Source organism: Astatotilapia calliptera, chromosome 5 (assembly GCF_900246225.1).
Source record: "Astatotilapia calliptera chromosome 5, fAstCal1.2, whole genome shotgun sequence".
NCBI classification, from domain to species: domain Eukaryota; kingdom Metazoa; phylum Chordata; class Actinopteri; order Cichliformes; family Cichlidae; genus Astatotilapia; species Astatotilapia calliptera.
In genome coordinates this window covers 17551386-17577810 of record NC_039306.1, presented here as the reverse complement: position 1 = coordinate 17577810, position 26425 = coordinate 17551386, and the positions used below count along the sequence as shown (strand labels likewise).

Below are 26425 nucleotides of genomic sequence, written 5' to 3'. Positions count from 1 at the left end.
GACAACTGGCATCAGTTTATTTAGTTTGTGAATTGAAATACAATCAACCTAGTTACACCAAGTTAAAAGCAATCTGCAGTGATACTTATGGAACTACCATATTATTGTAAGTAGTTTTAAGTATTAAGTAGTGCACTAGAGATAATACTAGAAAGTACTAGTAATTAACTACAGAGGGAGTATTCCAGTATATCTTAAATAGAAATAAAATCAGTTAAAACTACAATCTTTCTTCATTGCTCAATAGTTAAAGTTTTGGGTAAATTTAAATAACTGATTTTGATAACTTACTCATGGCAGGTGTCATCAATCGGAAAGGAATAACAAAAACAAATTAGCACATCAAGGGGGAAAACAATACATCCATTTTTAGTGAAGTAGTCTTGGTGGAGTCACAGAATTTGACAGCCACCATCATTCAAAATCTGCTTTGATTGGATGTGGCAATTTAAATGCTGAATGTCTTGAAGTTTTGGTATTTAGCCAGATGCAAATCTGTTAAGACATGCCCTACCTATACTTCATGCCAGTCTTCACACTTTGCTCGCTGGAGGAAGGCACACTCTGCACAGAGAGTTGTCCAAGACTCCGAGCCACCATCGCCACTGCTCTGAACTTGCTGCGGGTGCCTGTGCTGGGGCTGTTGGCATTCTGTCGATTTAGCCGGTCCTCCGTGTTGCGGCTTACCCCTCCACGATGATCCGTGCACACTAATGACACCTGCATCCTGGCTTCTGGCCGACTGTCCCAACTGCAGATTCCTTAATTAAACTCTCCTCTTTATGAATAAGGAGAGGAAAACACCAAGAGGTGCAGAGCCCAAGGATCCTCTTGGGAATGTGAGACTGTTCACTCACAAGAATCGAGCTTCACACTGCGCCTCTGCAAGAAATCACTGCCCAGTCTCTAGAGTGACTGTCCAGCACAAAATGTTGCAGAAAAAACAAAAACAAAAGGTACAAGAGGTGGGAGGGCAAAGGAAATGTGTGAAAATGGTGATGGATTGCTGATCAGGTGAAAATAAAGTCCTGGCAAACGAAGTCCAAATTCAAGCAAAACATTATAGAAACCTGCAGTCACTGCAGACTTTAGACATGAAACTCAAGTCTGACACAATGCAGTGGATAAAGCAACAATTTCTTTTAAAGTAATAATAAAATTAACAAAAAAAGAAAGAAAGAAAGAAAGAAAGAAAGAAAGAAAAAAAAAAAAAAAAAAGAAAAACGCTGATTCTCCACTAAGTTTTTCCTCGATTGTCTCGGGTGTCTTCTTCTTGCTTTTTCTATTAATCAGAAGCTTGCAGGCAGATTCAGAGTCTTGGAATTTCCTTTTTAAAACTGAGCTTAGTGCTAAAGATTGCACCTCTTGGTGCCAAGCTTTAAGAGTAGCAACGCGTAGATCCACACAGAGAGATTGAAAGAATAAAACACGACACACAGATCCAGGAGGTTTTCATCTCTCCTTCTAGGTCCGCCTCGGCAATTACGCTGGCTGATGCATATTCGACTCAATACTACTGCATGTTAGTAAAAGGGCAACCTCATATTCACCTCTCACTGTTGCCTGGATTAAACTTACATCTGTATGCCCTGTGCTGAGCATAAAGCAGCACGGTGCACACAGGAGAGAGATGGAAGGGGAGAGAGAGAGAGTGAGAGAGCGAGAGAGAGAGCGAGGGGGGGTGGGGGCTGTGGTGGGAGGGATATGAAGAGAAGCTAACAGGAGGAATATTCAGAGAGCCACGGCAGCGTGAGAGAGCAATGCACTGAAATCTTGTGTGTTTACAGCAGCTCTACAAAGACAGGGTGGTGCATTTTTGTGCTCCTCTCTATCTGTCGTCTGTTGCCCTGCAGTGTGATTTCATTTAGTTATTCTGTCAGGAGAAAAAAAAAGGAAGGATGAATGCTCAAGACTGTGCATTGCCTATGGCCCCAGAAAAGGGGTTTCTCACGTGGGTCTGTTCAACTGCCCATGAAACATTTATTATGCAACTTTATCTATGACAATATAAGACGGGCATGTGACGCACATAGCCGTGTACTGCTGTAAATTCAGCTTGATCAAGAATGAACTGATTAAGTACAACAAAACGTCATCAATTCATCTATATTCACCACGTATTAGAAACTGATCTGATTAACAGTAACAGGCACACTCAGGTGAACGGAGGAGGAACATGCAAGAGTGAACAGTAGAAACATGATAATGGTTGCAGGTTGAAAAGTAAACAGCACATTGACTGCAGCTTGGTGAGACAGTAGATGAGAAGCACACTCTCAGTAATATAATACTGAAGCTCATCTGAGTGGATCAGCGAGTGTGCCAAGGAGATAATTAAAAGGGATGCCATCAGTAGCAGACACGTATAGTAAAGCAGTCAACGAAGAAACCCTCCATCAAAGGAATCCAGCAAACAGGCTGCTGCTAACTGACAGCTCTATTCTTAGATTGGCGACCTTTTGGTCTACTAGACTTAAATAGAGCCCTGAGGGGGAAAAGGTGGTCTAATTGAACTGAAATCTGATTTAAGTTTCACACTGTGGACAGAAAGCAGAGAAAACAAGCAACAAATGACCTTCTGTGAATGCTCCTTCCTGCCACAAAGACAGTGAGAAGTATAGAGGGACCTTCTAGTGACAAAATACTAATCATACTCAATGTCAGGGTGACAGGGAAGAGATTTGGGGACATTCCCTTCACCATCAATGTCTGCTCATTTTTAACAGAGCAGATGAATACACCAAGACACCGCTTTAGCACAGGGTATGGTTTATGCATTTGCCACCACTGTGGTAGAAACATGATGCCACAATCCACGCTGCTCTACTCCAGGACTCCCAAGAGTTGTGACATGTGGAAGGTACTGACAATTGGGAAAGGCCGGGAACACGAGCTTACGCTGTCAGACACAGTCTCTTCATAATATACATCCTCCCTCTAGGTACCATCTTCCGCAAATTTGATCTTCAGTTTCACTGTTTTGCTGATGACACCCAGTTATATCTCTCTTGCAAACCTGATTCCTCCCTCCCACCTTCCTCCCTTACAGAATGTCTATCCGAGTCAAAATCCTGGTTTACCTCTAATTTTCTAAAGCTCAGTGAGGATAAAACTGAGAGCCTCCTTATTGGCACCAAATCCAACCTTTTGAAGGCAAACCATTTCTCACTCACCATCGATAACTCCACAGTTTTCCCTTCTCCTCAGGTTAAGAGCCTTGGTGTCATCCTAGACAGTTCACTTTCCTATAAATCTCACATCAATAAGCTCACCCGTTCTGCCTACTTCCATCTACGTAACATTAACAGATTGCTTCCTTCTCTTTCCACCCAGTCTACGTCCATTTTTGTCCATAGTCTTGTTACCTGTATTGACTACTGCAATTCTCTTCTGCATGGTCTCCCCCAAAAATCCCTCCATAAGCTCCAACTGGTTCAGAACTCTGCTGCTCGCATTATCACCAGAACCCCCTCCTACCAGCACATCACCCCTGTTCTTCAGGAACTTCACTGGCTCCCTGTGAAATTCCAGATAATTTTCAAACTTCTTCTGCTCACCTTCAAGGCCATTCATAACCTGGCTCCTCCTTACCTTTCTGACCTGTTAACCACTACCTGTTCTGCCCGTTCACTTCGATCTTCTTCTTCTATCCAGCTTACTGTACCTTCCTTCCGCCTCACCACCATGGGAAGCAGAGCTTTCAGCTGCTCTGCTCCCAGGCTGTGGAGTGGAACTCTCTGCCCCCAGAAATAAGAAACATTGGTTCTCTCCCCCAGTTTAAATCCCAACTCAAAACTCATCTGTTCAAATCTGCATATTCACTGTGAATCCACTGTTTGTTAATTTTATCTTGTGCTTTTGTTTTATTGTTCTTATTCTGCCATTGTTTTACTAAGTGTTTTATCCTATTGTAAAGTGACCTTGGGTGACTTGAAAGATGTTCATAAATAAAAATTTATTATCATCATCATCATCATCCTTTACATGTACACTGAACCTTGACTAAACTCCCAGAGTCACAGGAAGTTAGTGGGAACACTTTACTTATTCAATTCTAGAAATCCACATGTTTTTTAAAAGGAATCAATATAATCCTCTATAATCATATTTATCTTACTGCACCTCCTGCCATTTTCTGCAGACTGCCCAACTCCCACCATCAAAACTACACTGCAACTTTCAATGTTCATTTTAAGAGACCTGTAAGATGTCTAAACTAAAAATGACACCACACACACCAACGCTTTCTAATTAACAAATACAACAGGATCTACGAACCGTTACAAAAATACACCAACAAAAAATATGTTCAATCCAATAAATCACGCCTGTCACATTTACTATGATTTAATAATTCGCCACAGGCACATCTGCCAACTTTCTTTAGACTGGCAGTATGTGTTTTATTCCTTCTGACTATATCTGGAAAGCAAAAAAAAGGACCAAAAGCCCAGAGAGAAGGAGAAGAGAAAAAGAAATCATTAACTATGACTGACACCTAATCACTGCATGATGACATGACTGTTCTCTTTAAGAAATGTTAGCAGGCATTGCTGTGAGCATGCCTGACAGATATTTTAGGAGTATACACCTACTGCTGCCAAGTGAAGAGCTGATAAGTAAATCCTTTCTTCAGAAAAAAAACAAAAAAAGACTTCCTAGTTCCACTTTTTCAACATGCAACACTTCTGCAGCAGAGTCAAGACAATGCCAAAGGGGAAGACTTCATCAGTTACTCATAACTTAATAAACCACCTCAGTGTTTAATTCATTACTCAAGTTTTCACTTGGATGACGCATCAAATTGCACTGCAGTGGTCACACTGCCTACTGGCTTGGTAATGAACTCCGAGTCAAAGTCATTTTGAACAAATGTGTGCACTTTCAGGATCTCCTGCAGTCTTTCATGCACACTTTCATCGGGGTTCTTTCCCCAGCACCATTATCGAGCAAAAACTGGCCTGAGCATTAACTGCTTTGTACTCATTCATCATAGAGAACATTTGTAATGAATTAACTTCTACTCATTGTTTGTTGCAAGATAAATCAGTCGTGACAGATGATGTACTAAAAATAAGTAACTCTAATCTTCACATAATGCCTTAGAGTGTGGCTGTTAAATTGCTAATTAGTGACAATATGTTTAGGAGGAACACAGTAGGGTGGCTCCAACCGTGTTAAACTGTTCTGCAGGAGTAAAGAGCTACTTTTGGATTAATGCTTAAAGGAAACAACCAAACAACACCTGAAAACCTTTGAAGTTCCTACTGTTAGATCTGGACTCAGTAGTTGGTTGTTAGTTAGCAGTGCTGAGCAAATCTTATTACAGTGCCCTTTCTTGTGTGGGGGCCTTAATCTCCTCGCTTTGATTAAGTGACTGATTTGAGGATATCAAAAAAAGAAAAAAAAAGAAAATCTACTGAGCGTCTAAAATATCACAGTGAGTGAATGCAGAGGACTGCTACGGCCCTCATTCAGTGTGTGTGGGGGAGGAAGAGGAGAGATAAGCTGAATGTTCAGAGCAGAACATGTGTGCTTCCCTGATCACGACTGCAGTCGACTAAAATTCGCCAAAACCAATAACAGCACCTTTTTTCAGGCGAGAGACAACAAAGAAAACAAAAGATTGAAGAACAACATTCAGTTTCAAATTTACCATGTAACAGCTGCAAATACACACAAACGGCTATAAAAATGTATTCCACTTCTTACAATCTTATGTCCTTTATTACTAAAACTTGGAAAAAGACCACACACACACACACACACACACACACACACACACACACACACACACACACACACACACAATCAAAACTATTGACTATGTTCTGCTCAACTCAACAGCCTTGGTCAGAAAGAGGCTTAGGCCCATCGATGTTGCTATGCCATAATGAAGCCTCAGGAGTCTGTTCTGGCCGTACAGGAGCTCAGGCAACTGCTTTCTTCCAAACTATAGCACACATACTGCAACTAAGACAACTTCTTTAATGAACGGAGCATCAGAAATTTCTCTGACCACAGAAGTACTGTTGGGTACGGTTGTGAGCACTGATTCTTCGGCACAACCGCAGTCTTATCTCTAAAAATAGGCACTGGCTCTCCAAATCAATTCCACACACTGAGCACAAAATACAAAGAATGCCCTTGGCGGCTGAAAGGGGAAAGGGACCTCCAAAATTGACATTTGTCACTGGCGTGAGTGTTACACGGAGTCTTTCACTAATTCGCTTTCAGGGGCAGACAGTCTGCGCCGAGTCAAGATCGGTACGTAAACTAGCAAGTCTATAGACCTAATCCGTCCAAGCTAGTTTAGCAAGCAAAGGCTTCTTGTAGTCATCTATAAGGACTACAACACAGATAAGGATTCCCTTTAAGCGTACAATTAAACAGGGTTGTTATCCAGCTATATTCTGATTACCCAGTCCTTCAAGATGGGTAATCAGAATATAGCTTAAGAATATCAAGTCAAAACTAGTTTAAGCGTTTCATCTCATGCTTTCTCAGACTTCTTCTATGCACATTCAGTATCTTACTGTTAATTTACAAAAGCTTAACCAGGGATCTCAGCTCATGGCCACACCTGTATCATATGTAACTTAACTCCACACACTTGTGAGGATTTGAGTAACCATGTGAAAAGTATAGCATCCCCAAGATGATGTGTGTGTGTGTGTGTGTGTGTGTGTGTGTGTGTGTGTGTGTGTGTGTGTGTGTGTGTGTGTGTGTGTGTGTGTGTAAAAGGGCTTAACAGAGTTAATGGAAAGAGAAGTGAGGTCAGACAGATTGACAGTGTTGATCGACAGATGCTTTTCTAACAGCTTAATGCATCCCGAGGCTGTGTCTGAACATTTCTAATTGAGTCACTATGATGAGGATGTAATTAAACAGCAGTATTCCAATTTCTTTATGTGTTATATTAGCATCAAGACTTTGTTTTCTTTCTCTACCGTTTCATGGTCTGAATGAACTCAACTGTGACAAAGATGTACTGGAGATTTGGAATAGCCATCACAGAAATACAAAGAAATGTAGAAAATTAGGTCTAGCTCTTTGGCGATTCTGGGATTTCCTGGGGAAACAGCAGAGCGATGGTCACATCTGCGAGCAACGAGTGCTGCAGTTTTTAATTCTCCAGTGAACATGGCAGATTCCCCGCAGACAGCTGGGCTCAGGAGGAGTTGTCATTTCAGCTGTCCCCGCTGACACGTCTAACGGAGCAGAAGACGATCAAAAAATAGAGGACAGGAAATCCCTGTTCTTATGTAATATAGTCATAGTGGCTCAAATTTAAAATTTAAAAAAATGCTCTGCAGGAAAACACGTTATTATATTTTAAATATGGCACATGGTAACTTTAGCATCTCATGTACAATGCTCATGTGTATAATGGGTTGTATACTTGTCTAGAAAACAAAATAACACGTTTCTGGAGCATATTGTGGAATAAACAAACCAAGTACCGATTTCACAGCCATGTGAGGCTTTCAAACCCATAATTTGAGTAACAAGGTGTGCTTAAACCAAACATAGCTGATTTACACACTATCTGGTAGGAAAGAGAAGGCAAGAGAGGGGATGAGATGAGGAAGCAGAATAATCTGGTCTGTTCAATGGGAAATCTTCCCGCTTGCCTGTGTGCATTTGTCATACCTAAGGAAATCTTCACATAGCCAAGTGTTGCTAGGCAGAAATATTCACTACTGCACACATTTCAATGGAAGGATGTACTACTCGAGCCTAGCATTCTGCTTCCAAACGGCAGCTATACTGATGAAATTGCCTGGCAAATTTTATGTATTTAACACGTGCATTGAAATTATATCACAAAATCCACTGACATATAAAATGCAAAACAGGCTGCGACTGGAGACCCATTTTAAGTTATCTACGAGCACTGTGACATCTCTGAAAATCCACAGATCTTAAGACCAACAAAGACCATCGCTTTCGAGCAAATGCCACTCAAAGTTAAGCATTTGATGGTCCTGTCACACAAATGCTGAGGAGTTAAACTGAGCTTATGAAACAGATGGTTTGTATTTTATTCTTGGCTGCTGATTTGCTGACCCTGAATGGGCTGTATCCCTAGAACATAAAGCAGTATAATATTATCAGACAGTTGTTAGTAAATCCCCAATCTTGGCATCCTGACAGGCCAAACCTTTCTCTGCCTGAGAGCTCAGTCTATAAAAATAAACTAAAAATATAGTGCATGATAGCTCGCAATATACACAAATGTTAAATATTATCAGCAGAAAACAAGAAAAATTACAAGATTCTGAGGTAAACTACAAATCCATAGGCTTGAATAAGTAGACTAAGGCAGCAGTGGATATAGAAACTAAATAACTGTTCTAAAAAGCAAAAGACAAACCAACAGAGCAAAGCATAGTCACATACCTTTAGCTACTACAACCATGACAAATATGTGGAAAAGGCCTGGAAGTGTCCTAGCATAAAGCAACACAAAGAAATGTGCTCTGAAGGTTTAATTAAACACAAAGTAAGCTGACAATTTTGTCAAAGCTGAGATTTACATTTTATAATACCGCAACACCTGCAAATGAGGACCCAGTTTTGCTGCGTTTCTGAAAAGTCAGTCAGGTGTGTAACAGAAAATGTCCCCATGCATTAAAGTTGCAGCAATCGCAAAACCACAGAAATGTACTAAAAGCTTCAGTGAACTTTCAGTCTTTACTAGGATAGGGTACCCTTTGAATGAAAAACATTTTTGGTTAAGCATTTCCAAACCATAGAGGCACACAAAAATATGCGTGTAACACTAAATGTTAAGTCTTATACCCATCATTATTCCAGCTGCCTATGGACCTGGAGTGAGAGATTTACCAGGAAGAAATGGTCGTGGTTCTATGAGAACATTTTATTTAGATATGAAATTCAACAGTTTAGGATTTGTGTGCCAAATATTGTTCTTAATTTTTAAAAGGATGCAAAATGACTACATCCTAAAGTGTCTAAAACCATGAGGACTATCTCTTGTCACTACTTGGTTTTTACTAATCCCTGGCAGCTTTAACACAAATGCAAAAACACTTTTGCTGAGATAGTTAGGACACAAAATAGCGGAGAAAGAACAATGTGAACGGAGAAGCATAATCACTAAATATTAAAAGCAACACATTTGCAAGGTTTCCAGATAAGTATGATGGAGGAGGGCCACAGATGTCAGGCGGTTCCTACCATTTAACTTTCAGAACAGTAACGGGGAGGTGTTATTAGGAATGAGAGAGTACTCAACTAGAAAGGAATCAGTCAAAATAATCCTGCTTGTAATAACAATTCAAAACACGTTCTAACAAATAGTGAATAACTAGAGAGGCTATATAAAAGTAATATTGTCCAACAGGGTAATGATAAGGCTTGCACTTACTTAATTTAAGACTGCTCTTGACAAACATCAAAGTTCAAACTGACAGCTTTTATACAGAGCTATTCTACGGTGCTTTAAACAGCGAGCCACATTCACTCAAGACTATCTTCTATTCTCACACCACACACCCGCAAACAAATGACAACAGGGGCTTCAATATTTTGAGGACGTGTTGACATTCAGACTGAACATGTGGGGACCGACCCACTGACCTTTCAATTCGTGGTCACAGTCAATATCCTGGGTCACAGCTGTTCCCTTTATTGATAGAGGTAACTTTTTATTCTGCTCGTAATTCTATAAAAGTAGCTCATTATGTTGTGGCATAAATCACTCAAAGTCTTTGAATACCAGCTGGTTACTGCGTTGGATCTATACTGACAAAGCTGATAATCAGTTATTAGTAGACAGAAGAGTAATTATCTACGACAGCCTACATACTAGATAGCTGCAATGCTGAAAATCCATATGATGACCTTACTGTGTTGCAATATGGTATTGTTAAATGAAGAACTTTCAATACCAGATATTCAAAAAAACATAATGTACTAACATGTCACAAGTTATGGTCTTTAGCTGGGTTTTGCTGCTATAAATGACTATTAAATGAAAATATAACATGAATCAAAGCAAAAGACAATTGTGTAATCCCCGGCATTCTCACTTCTTGTGCCCACGCTATATCTCTGACTAGAACATTTTGACAAGCTGTCAGACTAGGCTAGCTGGGCATAGCTCAAAGAGGAACTGGAGAGGTCACTACTGGAAACCAAATCCATATCACTCCAAGTACCGAAACAACAGCTGCTATCCCTGTGACTGTAGCATGACCCTCATCAAAGAATTGAGTCTGTGAGGCAGCGTGCTTGAGGTAAAACAGTTGATGAACAGGTTAATCTTCAGCCTGTTCATCTCCCTCCAGCTGCAGCTGTGGATACGAGCCTGTTGCTAAATTTAGAACTTGAGTAGGGGATTGCCTGAAGAAAAACGTCACAGATGCCCGGGCTGATACACATGCCGCAATGCCCTGAAATTGAGAACAAAAATAAGCGTTTAGACTGCCTCTGTGCAGATTTGCCTTTTCATCACCAAAAAGGTTTGTGCATGCGCATGAGAGGAAAATAAGTGAGTGTGTGGGTTAAGAATGAGACACAAATGTTTGGATATCAAAAATAAATGGTTTATAATGCTTTGAGGCAAAAGAAAAGAAATTACCATTACTGCCAGCACTGTGATATACCTCATCATAGGCTGGCTTTTTAAATTGCTTTAGTTATCTGTTGTTCTGGTTTTAATACCAAGCTAGACATTAGCTGGACATAATGTTCAGCAGTGTAGGAGTGCAAAGAGTGATGCTCTCACTGTGCTCAGTGACTGAATTATAACATCAAGTGCAATGAGAGGCATCTGTGCTACTGTTCAACTTCACTATGAAAGTGGAACATCTCCACCACCTAGTGGGTATCTGTTGCTATTAACAAAACATCTAGAAGAGTGTTTTTACATGACTGAGGTGGACAGCAATGACTACACCGAGATCTGCTTTTCAATTTTTTCCAACGATGGGAGAAATTTGATATACACAAAAATAAAATTCTTGTTTTTTTTCCCTTTCAAAAAACTTCTGCAACACTCAAATTAAAAGAGTTGCATAGAAATCATCTTTAAACCAAACACTTAAACTGCTCATTAGTGAAGCTGGATTCCCCCCCCTTCATTTTAGAATTGCATGCTGAAGTGGTTGACTTAGTGTGGCTTTAGTCTATCTGGTCACAGTAGTAGATAGAAAAAATAGATAAGTGGGAGACTGAAGTTTGGCATTTATAAGCAGTTTTCCTAAGAGAAACTACAGACAAACATTCACCTAAGAAATTTTAAATCTGCCAAATCTATACAGAGGGAAGTGACTGATACAGCATTACCTGCATTACCTATGCCTACTTTTTAATACGGTCTTGACCTTACTGTGTCAGTGATACACTTTTATCAGCTTTGATGTCAGTCTGCCCTCTGGTGGCCAACAAGTGTTCAATGTGGCATTAATAAAATAACATGTAGCACAGCATTTTTATCCAACCGATTCAATCAAACTGTTGTAATTCACAACAAAAAAAGGTGAAAAAAAAAAAAAAAAGGTGAAAAAAAAACGATCCTCCATATCAAATCAGAAAGGTTTACTGTACATCAAGAAACAGTTACTCTCAGGTATGAACCCCCCAGTGGATGTCAATACTATGTCCATTAGTATTAGGTCACTCCAGAAATCTATACTCATCCAGTGAACCTCCATATAGCTCCGTATACACAGGCTTCCTGTCTCGCCTCACTGAGCTCAAGCTGGCTCCTTTACCCACTGGCTGGCTCTCAGTCCGAGGACATGAACGCTAGGGAAAGTTTTCCGGTGTCCAAATGGGCCTGCTGAGTGGTAGTATTACGTTTCAAGGGCAACATAATGGAAATGGAGTAACCTTTTACCTTAAGTTGAAATGCACAATATTGACAACTTTGAGGAAATCCCCATAATCAAGATGAACAGTAGTTCATTACTGTTAGTAAGGATATTTGAACATATTAATAGTCTATTGATTAAGACCATAGATATTTGTTAAATTAATTTAAACCTGGGAAAAACAACAACCCCACCCTTGTCTTGTGATGAAAAACAATCCACCCTTCATTAGCATTCGACTGCGTGAAGAGGGATCGTGTGTACAGATGTCAGAAAGTTAAGAGTAAGAACAGTTTAACTGTGATGCAGTTGCAATGCTGGCCTGCCTTATTGGCCACACACCTGAAATAATGATGAGTTTGAGTCAGAGGTTGTGTGTACTTGCTGACCCAATTACACTCCTAATTACAGGAATTGCAGGAGATCACAGTACAAGAAACAGTATTCTGGCAGGATTTCCTCTGTCTACTGAGATCCTGTTTAACCATTCATATTGATTCAATACAACAGCACAAATAAATAAATCCCACAGATATATTTCAAGACTTCTGGACTGCACACAATATAAATAATAAAAACAACAACAACTCATATAGTAATGCTACAACTTACAATCAGTACCGATGTTCTTTAATCCTGATACTCAAAGACTTGCACACGCCGTCTGCATGACTAAACTCCCTGTCTACATGCATCCTCGCAAAGCTGCAGCTAAGCCTGTCATGGATCAGTGACTGACTTTTACACAACACGGGGGTAACTACAGGCAAGGTAACATGCCAGATATGGTGACATACAACGCTACCTGAAGACGACAGTAAAACCTGCTCACCCCAGGCACGGTAACAGCAGCCAGGCATAGTCACTGGTCAGAGTCAAAAACAACAGCAGCCGTGCCTGAGTGTGATGAAACCTATCCGTGTCCGCGACAATAACATCATCAGCTTAACAGGCCATATTAGCCAACACAACAGCCGCTAAACCGGCTGCTGTCAGCCCAACAGTCCAGAAAATAGTTTTCTGTCACTCTGCAGACGGCACGAACAAAAGGAGCGAATGGTCCAAATTTTTCTTTTTTTTTGTCTTCCTGTTACAGCTTTTAGAAGTGCTTAAATAAGTAAGCTTACACTTTAGAAACAAAAAATAAAAATATTTCTAAAATTTAAGTCATGGCCTTCTACTTTTGTCAGTCTGTGGACCAACAGTGACAAATATCAACATTTGTGTTACAAGGCCTGCATACAGTGTTGTTGATAATCTGATAATATTTTGCATGGTACCATATATATTAATATTTAAAGCTTTTGTGATGTAGGATGGATTTTTCATATACCACAGAAGGTTTAAATTGTTTAGATTAGGGACATCATAGAAATTTTAAATTGAATTTGAAATCAGCATTGTCCTCATGCCAAGAAGGCAGTTGTCACTTCACACTGAAACAGACTAAGGTAATATTATTACTCTATAAACATTTAAACCTGCAATTTAATACGTTTTACCCAAGCCAAAACAAATACACAATGTCAAATCAAATATTAAAAAGGGCAGAATTGGCAACTCCAGGTAACTCTGAACACACTTGAAGTAGTTACTTATTCATGTTTGGCTTGTGAGGCAGAGTTCTCTGCACAGTCACCAGGAATGATTAACAGAAGAAGAAGGCAAAATATATGTGATCAAGGGAAAGGAAAAGGAAGTCTGAGTGAGATTTTAAGGGGGCAGGTAACTCCTTACGGAGCAGTCTGTCCTTCCCATGCAGTTGGGCAAATATGCCACCGACCTAGATTATTAAAATAAAACCTGAGCCCCAGTACCTTTGCATGAATGCAGCCTGACCAGAGGACACAGCAACACTGTGCTGCTACTAACAAAGAAGCGGCAGATAAACACTTTCTAAAGACATATACGTTTGTGGTGACAGAAATTCATTTGTCTACTTAAAAAACTTCGACAGAAGCACTAGCAGCTATAAGTTCACACACACACACACACACACACACACACACACACACACACACACACACACTGACACACACCTGATCTGTCTATTCCAGCTGCAAAGCTGCTCTTACCTGCAGCTTCTCAGCACCCACCACTGTCCCAGTCTGGTGAGTATCTCAGTCCCTCTCAAGCTCTGCTTCTCTCTTACCTGTACTTCATGCCTGTCTGATAGGACACACACTCCTCCAGGGCAAGGCCATTCATCTTCAGGAAGTCTTCCATGTTCTTAATCTGAGCGGCGACCCTCTGTTCCCGGAGTCTCTGCAGCTCGGCCTGATCAGTGGGCCTGACCGGTGGCTGATTCAGCCCTTGGTCCGAGTGGTAGCGGTTGATCCCGCTCCGGATGCTCTCGCTGTATGACATAGACAGCATCTTGCCACTGCCGCTGCTGCTGCTCTTCCGAACACCGCTGCCTGCCGCTGGCGGTTTGGTGATCTGCAGGTTTTCAGGAGGACAGTAACTGGACTTGCGCTTGCCGGGAACCCCCCGGGGGGCACCGGTGTACCCTCCCGCAAACATGCCACCCCTCCCTCCTTCGCCTCCTCCTTCTGATGCTGAGGCAACTCGTGCAGAGAAGAATAAAGTAGTGACACGGACAAAGCTGGCAAGGGCCGACAGGGGACAGCCACCTCCTTAAATAGCACCTGCTCCCATAAAAAAAACAGAACTCCTGCTTGGGGCAGCACACGGCCATGCATCCTGTAATCAGAGTCGCACAACATAGCCAGCACCACCCTCCCCTGACAGGTTTACAATGGCAGGGTTACACAGGGAGCATTCAGGTGACTTGCTGGTGATTAAGGAGCAGGACGCAAGAGGGCACATGCTCTCTGCAAAAGAGGAAGCATTTAAACATGCACCAAGCAACAGGAGGGGGCACATTCCTTCTCCAACTTCTTGCAAGACTATTAAGGAGAGCCAAGCTTTCTGAGTAGCCCACAATAAAGTTGAGCACATCACTGAAAATAGGTGTAAGCAGGAGATCAGGACTGGAATAAAATGTAAAAAATAATTTGAAACAACTGCAGAATATACACATGCCACAGATGCTTAATATAAAGCTGGGATTCATTGAAGGTGCTTGAGATTAGTTTAAGGCAACTCTGCTCCCCTTGGAAATACACAGTCCTCCTTCCTCATCCTCCATTCAACTGCTGCATCATTCAGATCTTAAAGAAAAATATTATGCTGAAATTAATCAACAGGGGGCAGCACTGCATCAAGTCCACTATCACTACAAGAATGTAACTTAATGCCAAATGCACCAGTCAGCAATGACCACAAAGCAGTTTTTCTCAGTAAAAGCCACGTATCACATTGTCAGACTGAAATTTTATATGAACATTATTGCTACATAGGTCTGAAAGCAGGAAACAACACTAGATATACACAAAACAGCAACGTGGTAAATAAATGGGTGCTGAAAAACATTTTTTTTTTAAAAAAGGCAAAAAAAAAAAAAAAGTAATTTAGTGACATTTAATAGGACAAATAAATAAACACTAAATAAAACCTACAACACTACAAACGGATCTTTTCTGTATCCTTAACTACATTCTGTCTAAGTCATTGTACTTTCTCTGTTACCCCCACCAAAAAAAAAATTAAAAAAAAAAAAAAAAAATCACATTTCACTGACAAATACACTTGAAGAGTAGCCTCCTTGCATCTGGACACACTTTGGCGCAAAGAACAAACCCTCATTCTAAAATTAAAATTTTTTAAGCAATAATCTCACACCATATACAACAAACTCAATAAAACCAACTAATCATCGACAAACTCAAAATCAACAATAAGTGAGATTTTGATATAGTTTTTTTTTTTTTTTATGTCAAATTGTTGACACCATTATGATATCTCGGGCTCTTCCCTTAAACTACTGGTTTAAACTACTAAGACATAAATATAGGAAGACAATTCAGGCTAGGCAGCATGCATCCACACACCCACACACTCTTCAGTCCACGAACCCCTCACACACACACAGAACACACACGCACTCGTGTGATCATGAGTGCAAATCTTTCCTCAAACTCACCCGATTTCTTGAAGGTCGGCTCATGAGCGAGGTTATGGAGTGCCAGTCTGCTCTTATAAACACACACTGCAGACAGCGATGGAGCAGGTCCACCCAAACTGGGAGTGTCTTACTAGGAAACGTCTAAACCAATTAGTGAATAAGCGAGTGCATCCCTCCCCTCACCATTTGGACCTTCGTCTATCACTGCAACCAACACCTCTCCTCTTCCCCTCCCTGTGAGATCTCATAGAAGAAATCCATTTATGTCGTTTAGTGGCCCGTCTTGTTTCTGCTCACCGCAGCAAATAATATCAGCCCTGAATTATTCACCAAAGCTTTTGCACTAAAAGCCTCTGATTGTTGTTCCACAGGAAAGAATACTAAGAGCTGGACAGTAATGAGTGGCTGAGTGTTGCACGCACACAAAACATAAACACACACACACGCACACACAGTCAAGCAAACACAGACTATATGTGTATGCACAGAAAAGAACAAACCACCGGGCATGTTCAAGTACTCTCTAACAAAGGCTTTATGAAAACCACACCAGTTAAGGACCCTTGCAGCATCTCTCTACATCTCAGTAGCCTTGTGCTGAGTCCAAAGGCAAAATTAGAGGGTGCTAGACTATAATGACCGCCTGAACACAGAACTAAACAATGATATCTGTGTCTGCCTTACAAAGAACAAGGGAACATGAAATTTTAGGTCTAAAGTTCAACTTTAACACACACAATTGTGGCAAACACAAGTGATCCACATCAATATGCTGGAAAAATATGCAAATGCCTCTGGATGCATTCTTTCTGTACTGTGTAGTCACACATTTTTCTGAAAAAGCCACTATGAACCCATCTACCTGCTGAGCTACTTTGGCATAATGACTCCAGTTACAAATCTGAATAGCACATATTCTTAGAAAGTCTGTAATGCATGCTTAAATTAAACATTTACATTTTCTCTTTCAGTCAACCATCTTTACCTTTACCAGGAAATAACTCAGTCCGCTAAACACTGTCAAATGCTTTAAAACAAGACAGATCTTTTTCAGTTTTGCTGCGTTAACAAAAAGCATGTTCAGTATATAATCATAGTCCAGCTCTGGACTGGCTAAGTCTTATAGTAGATGCAAACAGTATGCACAAAGTAGAGCTTGTGCTTGAAATGAAGAAAATTTTGACACATTAAAACAGAGCAGTCATGCACTAGTGGATACAAGGAAGTTTTTAACAGCTATACTAATCAACAGCATCAATTGTGTGTAGCAGAATTGTTATTATATGACTACAGAAACGTGACAATTAATTAATTTGATGTTTTGATGACAACAGTGAAGACTTAGATATTGTTCCAAAATCTCAAATAGGTATTCAACTGGGTTGAGATCTTAACTGTGACTATGAAAGTCACATTATTTCCATTAAACCATTCAGTGACCTTATGAATGTGGGTATTCTGGGTTCCAACAATAAAGGTTGCAGAGCACATCTGTACCACTGTAGAAGTTGTACTAGCCATCATGGTCCTTAGTCCTGCAGTTTGTGTGCTACAATGTTGAGATTACTGACAGGAATGAAACTTTCTTTCCCAGCATAAGGCCGTTTGGCTGTCAGAGTGATTGACAAATGAAGATGGGGGGCTTAATCAATACCCTCACATAGGCCAGGGGAACAGCTAGAGGGACCATTTGCACTTTAAAAGGACAGAAATGTAGAAGGCGCCAAGATAAAAATCCGATAGGGAGCTCATTACAAGCACATCCATATAGTCAGGGGTTTTTATAACTGGATCAGCAGAATATGGCCTGATATGAGACCATAAAATATGATCCTACAGTAAAGCAGCCTAAATACTGACCATCTAAAACCTCACTACTGTCGGAGTGAGTACCAAATACCATCATCTCTGCATCTATAGCATGTGTTTTTTAGACTAAGGCGCATTATGTTCAGCTCTCAAGGGTCCAAAAGAGGTTGAAGAGTATGGATGGAAAAATTATGTTGTGCACAAAGTAAAAAAAAAAAAAAAAGGCAGTAAAACAAACTTTGTAATTGTATGTTGAAGCTTGAGAAGTGAGACTGTGGGTGTCACTGCTGAGAAGAAAAAAAAAAGAAAGGAAAAGAAAAGAAAAAAAAGACTAAAGACCAGTATTGTCGATTCAAAGGTTTTATGCGCAACCTTGCAAAGAAATCCATCACCACCCCTATCAGGTTTAAACTGGATAGTGCACTGCCAGCTAAATAGTAGATGATAAGTGTTATCTACTGCAGAGGATGGATGTATGGTTTTAAATATCAGAACAGCAAGTCTCTGCAGCAAGGTTAATATTATAGTAAACTAAGAAAAAAAACCCCATTTACACTGCACACATAAGAGAATAAAATAATGTCAGACACACAAAGGTACCTGTAGAACTGCAGCTGTCGTTTGGGGCTCCCATAACGAGCGCTGAAGATAGCAAGGGAAAGGAGGAAAAAGGAAAGCTTTAGTTAATAAAAGCAGGAAAGGAAAGTAGTGTTAGCAGTGGCAAAGAGTTAGATGCAGACACTAAGATGGTGTTGAGTGTTAGCCAGAGAGGGAACAAAAGTAAATACTGCATTATAAGGAGCTTTCCCAATACATTGTTTGTTCTATATGTTGGCTCAATGAGGATATGTATACAGATAATGTATAACACTCAAATTGAGATGACGTTATTAATGCGAGTTCGAGGACAAAACATAAAACAATCATAACAAATTCATACTGTAGCTATGTACACATACAATACTTAATGCTTTATTTTCTTTTGAGTCCAGGCAACATGACTTACGCCTTGAAATAAACTGTTCCCAACAAGTACCAGGGGAAGAAAAACAAACCAAAAAAACCCCCTAACACACACAATATAGTTTTATGAAACAACTGAACTAGAAGCATTTTTTACTGCGGGGCGATCGTGGCTCAAGAGTTAGCAGTTCGTCTTGTAATCAGAAGGTTGCCGGTTCGAACCCTGGCTCCGACAGTCTCGGCCGTTGTGCCCTTGGGCAAGACACTTCACCCGTTGCCTACCGGTGGTGGTCAGAGGGCCCGGTGGCACCTCTGTCAGTGCGCCCCAGGGCAGCTGTGGCTACAATGTAGCTTGCCATCACCAGTGTGTGAATGGGTGGATGCCTGAAAGCGCTTTGGGGTCCATAGGGACTAAGTAAAGCGCTATACAAATACAGGCCATTTACCATTTTTGATTAGTATATATTACAATTTAGTTATTTGGCCAAAGTAGTAATTACACAGTAACCCTTCACCAGGTTTAAAATCATAAATCATTGTTTGTTGGGAGCTATATGGAAGCATTATGCAGGAATGCATAATGAATGTGTTTGCTTAATCTACATGACTACATAACACTGAAAAACCATGTACATTTTGTTTTGTTGTGCAAGTTCATATTAAACAAGTACTGATGAAAAATAAACACCGTTTAGTAAAAAATATATAGATGTGCTATCAATATTTCATCAGTGTAACCATGGCATTACTTTACATCTATCATCAGAAATAAAGCAACACTAATAATGCAGCTGAAGTTGTTGCTCCATTTTAAGCCATTAATTTAGTCAAATGCAATACTTATGCAGTGACTCTTATTGATGATTGTGAAACTGTGGACGTGAGCTAGTACAGGTGAAAAGCTCAAAGGCACAGCTGCGCTAGTTAGAGACCACAGTTAAACTCAGTAAAGACAAAAATGGTAGGTAAAGATTTCCTCTCATCCACTTCCACTGTTCCATTACATGAATCCAAAAAGTGCTCTTTAACTTCTGTGCTGTGCAGATCGCAGAATATTACAGCTCCTGCATCCTATCAGTTCATAATGAATGCAATGTTAAATTCACACAGAGAACTGATTAACGAAAATGAACAAATGAAATGCTTGAGTATTTGGCGCCACTTGCTGGTGAAGTTCCATAGTACATGATAACACACAACTTAGTCCATTAGAGTAGAATAGAATAGATCTTTATTGTTACACTGTTACAAGACCAATGAAAGACAGTTTGGCATCTCTCCATTAGCAGTATGTAGATTTTTAGATTAAAATCACTTCAATATAAAAAAGATAAAAGATACAGATATATATTAATTCTGTGTGTGTGTGTGTGTGTGTGTGTGTGTGTGTGTGTGTGTGTGTGTGTGTACCCTATAGCACAAATTAGGTGTCCATTTCACTTTAGCAGAGGTGTACAAGCCATTTTTAGAGAACAGTAAAAGGTTATATATGCACACACATATTATACAGTTGTCAGAAAAGGTTTACATACACTCATGCTGGGCATGAATGTTTGGTAATTTGGGGTTTTGGTGATTTCTTTGAATTGTTCTCTTACCATGGTGGAAAGACTGTTCAGCATTACATCTTTAATGACTTAAAAAGAAAAAAGAAGAAGAAGAAGAAGAAGAAGTGGGTGCACAAGTCTGAAAATATTTTGGATTTTCTCTAATCCACACAGGGTCAAAAGTACACATACAGGGTCATGAATACATCCCCACTGTTTAGCAAGTTGCTCCTTGACTGGACAATTTTTGGTATCTGTGGATGCATCGGAGAGCAACTTAATAAGTTATTATCATGCCCAAGGATATTTTGGCACGCAGACTGGAGCAGACAGGGATTGAAACACCAATCTTCTGATTAGTTGTTCTACCACCTGAACTATAGCCACCTCAGCAGTAGTATTTGTAGTCCACAAATTTTCAATAGGACTGAGCTCTGGGCTTTGTGAAGGTCACTCCAGATGGTTAATGTGAGCTTGCTGAGCGTAGCGAGCCAGAAATATGCTAGAAGCTTGCTGAAGGCTACCAAAGGTGTTTGGCTCCTATGGGACATATAACCAAACATTAGTGGGGGTGTAGTTATACTTTTGACCTTGTGTGGATTAAATTAAAATCCAAAATGCACCTAACTCTTGCCTTTTAAAGTCAATTTAAAATGTATGCTGTACACTCCTTCCACCTTCGGAAGAGAACAGTTCAAAGAAATCATTAAAGCTCATTCATGTCCATGATGAGTGTATGTAAACTTCTGACCACAACTGGAAATACTGGTAACTGTGTACATGCATGTGAAATGGGGGACAGTTTGTGTACTTACTTTCTCGGTAACAATAACACAGGCTACAGATTTTAAAGAAAGCGCAAGTGCCTTAAACCTGCATTTTTTCTAATAACCACCATAGGCGAAATCTGTGTTTGCAAAAAGATTTCCAGTCCTATAGAAGTGACTAATTTTGGTTCATACTAACTGAAACACTGTTCATTTTGGTAAAACTGTTCATTCTTTGTGTCAGAAAGAAGAATTACCCAAGCTTTAGCTAACTTGCGATTAACAAATTGTAAGAAAATGAGCAAGTAGCTTGACTTTCAGCTCCGCCCCCTACGTCACACCTGATTTTAAAATAGCCAGATGGCAAGAGTGAAACCACTCATCCTGAGGCTTTACAAACCAATAGGTGACGTCACAGTTTGTCTTTTATACCGTCTGAGGGAATATGATTAAACGCCCACAGGTAAATCTTTCATGTCTAATATCTATACTAATTCATACACTTAATTTGACTGACAAACATGAACTTACATGTGACAAAATGTGTTTGCATCTGTCTGTCTGTGTTCGCATCCATCAGCTTACCTGTAGATCATGCCCGGTGAGCCAGTCTGTCGAAGGGAGAGGCGAGCGGGGGAGTCTGTGGTAGATTCAGGATACATGGAGGCAGGAGGGAAGGGGGATGTGGCCAACCTGCCGGGGGTGGAGTTCTTTCACAGGGACCACAGGGTCTATCACTTCTCAGTGCCTCTGAAAGAGAGCAAGCGTGTGCACTGGTTATTGACAAGCTTTTTGTCAACATTAGAATAGTAATAAAAAAACAAAACAAATAAACATAAATAAATAAAATCCCACCCTCATTTAACTGTAAAGCCATTACATCAGACTGAGACTTCATCTCAGCAATTCAAATGTTTCAGATATCCGTTGCATGTTTAAATTGAAGCACACAATTCAGAAAACTTTAGGTTTTCTAATCAGAAAATGAACTACAATACTGGCACTCTTTTAGCGATAGTAATGCCAGTAACTGGCCTTATTCTTAATCAGCTCCCTTATAGACCAATTATCTATATGGAAAAAAAAAAAATGGCCTAGACAGTTTTTCAGCCTCAGTACAAGTCTTTTGTTATCTCTGTGTCTGAACACATTTAAGAAACAGAACAGAAAAGAAAAGAGTTCCATGTGAATCACTGCCGTGATTTTGATGCGATTGTTTTGCCTGTCAGTGTCAGAGAAACATGCCAACATTGATAAAAGGAAATGATGTGCGCTGTGGCATACAACTGATGGACTATACAGAATACCATCCGTAACTGCAACACTGCAGTTCATTTTATTTTTCCCTGAATAGCTGAATATAAGAACCGCATGCTTGGGTTGTGTACACTAAATAAAACACATAATCCACAACATGTCACATTTCCAGCTACAGAAGCCTATTACACTTGTTTGACCACCCACATTAAAAGACTGTATGAGGTCAAATAGATTTTATCTGAAACCACACACCCCTGAAAGAATCAGGAGGAAACAGGTTAATTAAACAAAGGCACACAAGCCCTCCCAGAACAGCAGCAGCACGTATAACTGGATAATGACCTTGAATGATCCAATTAGTACGTCAGTTGAGCGCTGAAGCTGGTTGGTGTATCGGAGGTAAAACGTAGTCACGAATAAACACCTCTCCAGATCCGATTTGCCCCAACTATCCCATGCCAAGTAAATGTGCCACTTTTGCTTACACTTTGAACCCAAACCTAGAAAACATCCTGTATTAAGTAAAACAAGAATCTTAACAAAAGTAAATGGCCTGTATTTATATAGCGCTTTACTAGTCCCTAAGGACCCCAAAGCGCTTTACATATCCAGTCATCCACCCATTCACACACACACATTCACACATTGGTGATGGCAAGCTACATTGTAGCCACAGCCACCCTGGGGCGCACTGACAGAGGCGAGGCTGCTGAACACTGGCGCCACCGGACCCTCTGACCACCACCAGTAGGCAACGGGTGAAGTGTCTTGCCCAAGGACACAACGACAGAGACTGTCCAAGCCGGGGCTTGAACCGGCAACCTTCCGATTACAAGGCAAACTCCCAACTCTTGAGCCACGATCGCCCAAAGTAGCTGGGTAAGCCTGACACCTCCAATTTTCACAGGATTTGTTCTCAACTACACCACTAGATGGAGTCACGTCCTCATTCTGTAGACATGAGCTGAATGAATAAACCACCAGACCAATTTAACCTCTTTATTTTCCTCCAGCTCAGTGATACAAAGTGAATATCCTAACAGAGATCTTGAGCAATCAGGAAATGACCAGTTCATACAGCAGGATAATTAAATGCTCCTAGTCCTTTGATAAAATACAGTAAAAACTAAGGCCGAGAAAACGAAATGCACACACACTAACTCCTTAGTTCATCAACCTGCTTCGTACTGTACATTTCAGTGTTCCCTACAGCAAACCACAGCTGATTCACTGCTTAGAGCAACTTGATTCTATGAATAATTCACATGTCTGTTGGAAAAGCAGGCTATTGCTGTAAAGAGGTCTGTAACAAGCGAGCTGGGCAAAGCCTGGGTGGGTTGTTATGTATACACACACATTGAAATTAACAGCCATTACCGTAAGTTAAAAACAAGAAAGTATTTCACATTGACATCATAGTCTGTGATGAAGAGGAGCGGCACTGATGTTAACCCAGTTTTCTGTGGACATAAGAGGGGTATAGAGGAGGAAGCATCTATGTCACCCTGACAGAGCTGTGAGCGGAGAACCTCACGTTACCCTATTTCACCAGTGGCTGCACTCACGTGACTCATGGCTCGTAACGGACATCGTAATGTTAACGTGAAGGTGACTTTCTCCTCCCATCAATTTCCCAGGCAGCGAATACATGTCCCATGTTCACAAGGACGCGTTTAACGCTCCCTGCCCATTCATTTCGATCATGACACAGTGGATCACAGGTCATTCCAGCTATCGGATGATGATGATGATGGCATGACCCTGATGGGCAAAACGCATGACAGTAGATTTACTAAACAGCACAGCAAAGTCCTTGGGGATCATCATCTCTCACTGATGTGGATCAGAGGACACATTGTTTTGCACACAACCCCATTGACTCGGATTGACAGCCAATAAATACATGTTGCATGTAAGATGATTATCAACATTTAAGTTTTCCAGCAAGGTTGAAGGTAAAGAGCATTTGTAAAAAGCCACTCCGATGCTATTGCAGTCTTATATTTTGCAATATTTGACAAGCTTAGGACAAAAACATTATTTAAGAATATATTATTGTACATTATATGTTGCACTAAGTGGAGAAGTAAGAGTTTTTCAGTTTTTCCACTCTAACCTTTACAGCAAACAGCTTATGTGATTCTCAGAATTCTTTGAGAGTAGTTTGGAGTTTATATGAAATAATAAACAGAAATCAGATTGTTTTAATGGTTAGAAAGGGAAAGAACAATAGCTCCATGTAGGAACATCATCATCGTCAAAGCACTCATATCTTACTGGCCATAACTCTTACTGTAACAATGAATCCAGTCAAACCCAATCAAAAATTAATGAAAGCAACGCTCCATTCTAGGAGTCTGACCTGTATACAAGCACAAATAGCAAATGCCCATTAAGACAAGAGCAAAACATTCGTAATTCAGTTAACCTTTAAAGCAAGCATCACACTTAATGCAGCATTTCAGATTTTTTAAATCTATGACAAATGCTACATCGCAACACAGTTATCATTGTCAATTACAATATGAGAAGACAGGAAATTACAGCAGTAATCAAATCTTTAACACCGAGGACAGGATATAATGCATGCTGAAGACATCAGTGATCTGATCCACTCAGACACAATTAAAGTAACAATCATAACAATAGCACAGAACTCATGCATACCTGCTGTGTAACAGTTATTCAGACAGTTGGTAGCTATTCTAGTTTAGATCAGGATACCACTGTCTGGTTAAGCCTCCAAATTTTAATGTAAAGCAATTGCAAGCTCCATTACGTCACAAAACAAACATTTGTGAAGTGATGTGATAGAAGAGTGGAACAGAAATTACTATGCTTTGCTTTGTTCAATAAACATGGGAGCAGAAATAAGGAACAGAGGTTTGACTTGTAGTTTTATGTAGTTGGTTATTATATATTAAACCCATTAAGAAAATACTTTTACTGTGCGACTGTAGCAGATTGTAGAGCAATGCACCAGTCTCTCAGAGATGCCTGTAGAGAGCTGCAGTTGGAGAGGATGCTGCTGCTGACTGCAGCAATGCGGTACACTACAGACTCATCCAGGCTCAAGTTAGAGGGCTCGGATTTGCTGCACTAATGGGCCAAGGTGCACTTTGCAGATTAAAACTACAGACAAGGAAAGAGTGTTAAAGGAGAAAAAAAAGGAGGTGATATTGCAGAAAAACTGTCCCATTTCCCAGATGGCTCTTGTTGTAACATGCGAGATTAGACAAGCAAAGAAACTGTGGGTATGACGAAGTCTGGAAGTATTTACTACGATTGCTGTCAAGTCCTCTCTACAACCTTCAAACTCTAATACGCTCCTGATAAAATTCCTGCTCATGCCAAGTACATTTGAAACAAAGGAATCAATGTGCATTATGAACAAACAAAACAGACTTCCTAGTTTGTATTTGATCTTTTCAGTGGTGCCCTGTAGCAAGCAGCAACACACCCACACCAACGCAGCCCCTTGCTTTTCTGATGCAGTGTTTCAGGTGATCTCAACACTGCCTGAAGCATCGATAGTTATGTGTTTTCCAAATACATGTTTACAACAGTGGTGGGACAGACTATTGATACGGGAATATGTCTTATGGTTTCCTTGTGCAATATTTATTAAATACATTGCAGCGACAGTATGGATGTTTCCTTTTAAACAAATTTCCCTGTCGTTTTGACAAAACCCAAAATAAAATTATGAAGAAATATTTCATAACCCCTGATGGTGATCAAATTAAATTAAGCAACCCATGGTGAAGAAGAAACTCTCAGTGGCAAATAGCAAACAGCATGGGAAGCTAATCACAGAGGTAATTAACTGAATTCATATATTACAGTTGAAAGATAATGGTAATGCACACAAACAGACACTGTAGCAAATAAATACATAAAAAAGGCAAAAGTACTAATTATTTATTTTTTAAACAAATACTGTGATGTATTACAATAATTTTGGGGCCTATACTGACTATACTGAGTCCCACAGCTAGTTTCAAATACAGGCTGACCAAACCAGGGTTTTTATCACTGATACCAATATTTGATGATATTAGCCAATATTTTTCTGCTTCAGACACACAAAATCTAAATAAATTACACATTTTTATGTGTAGTTATTTATGAGGCCTTACTAAGATAACACAACAATGCAGTTTAAAAATTATTTTATTTTGACAAGTTGTGGATTACTCGTTTGAGTCC

General features: G+C 40.1%; 1 protein-coding gene across 5 annotated transcripts in view; it reads right to left on the bottom strand.

Annotated features, from left to right (window-relative positions):
* The window catches only part of kcnab2a (potassium voltage-gated channel subfamily A regulatory beta subunit 2a), a 95887-nt gene that overhangs the window by 35865 nt on the left and 33597 nt on the right, over nt 1–26425 (bottom strand). For 2 of the 5 annotated variants that reach the window (XM_026167683.1, XM_026167684.1), the window contains exons 2-3: nt 21542–21706; nt 18280–18321 (exon numbers count right to left, since the gene is read on the bottom strand). In XM_026167683.1, coding sequence (XP_026023468.1) covers nt 18280–18321; nt 21542–21618 — 119 coding nt within the window. In that variant the 5' untranslated portion in view covers nt 21619–21706. Of the gene's footprint in view, nt 1–514; nt 1165–13995; nt 14298–18279; nt 18322–21541; nt 21707–26425 lie in introns of those variants that run through there. The other 3 variants (XM_026167685.1, XM_026167680.1, XM_026167681.1) reach the window with 3 other exon arrangements.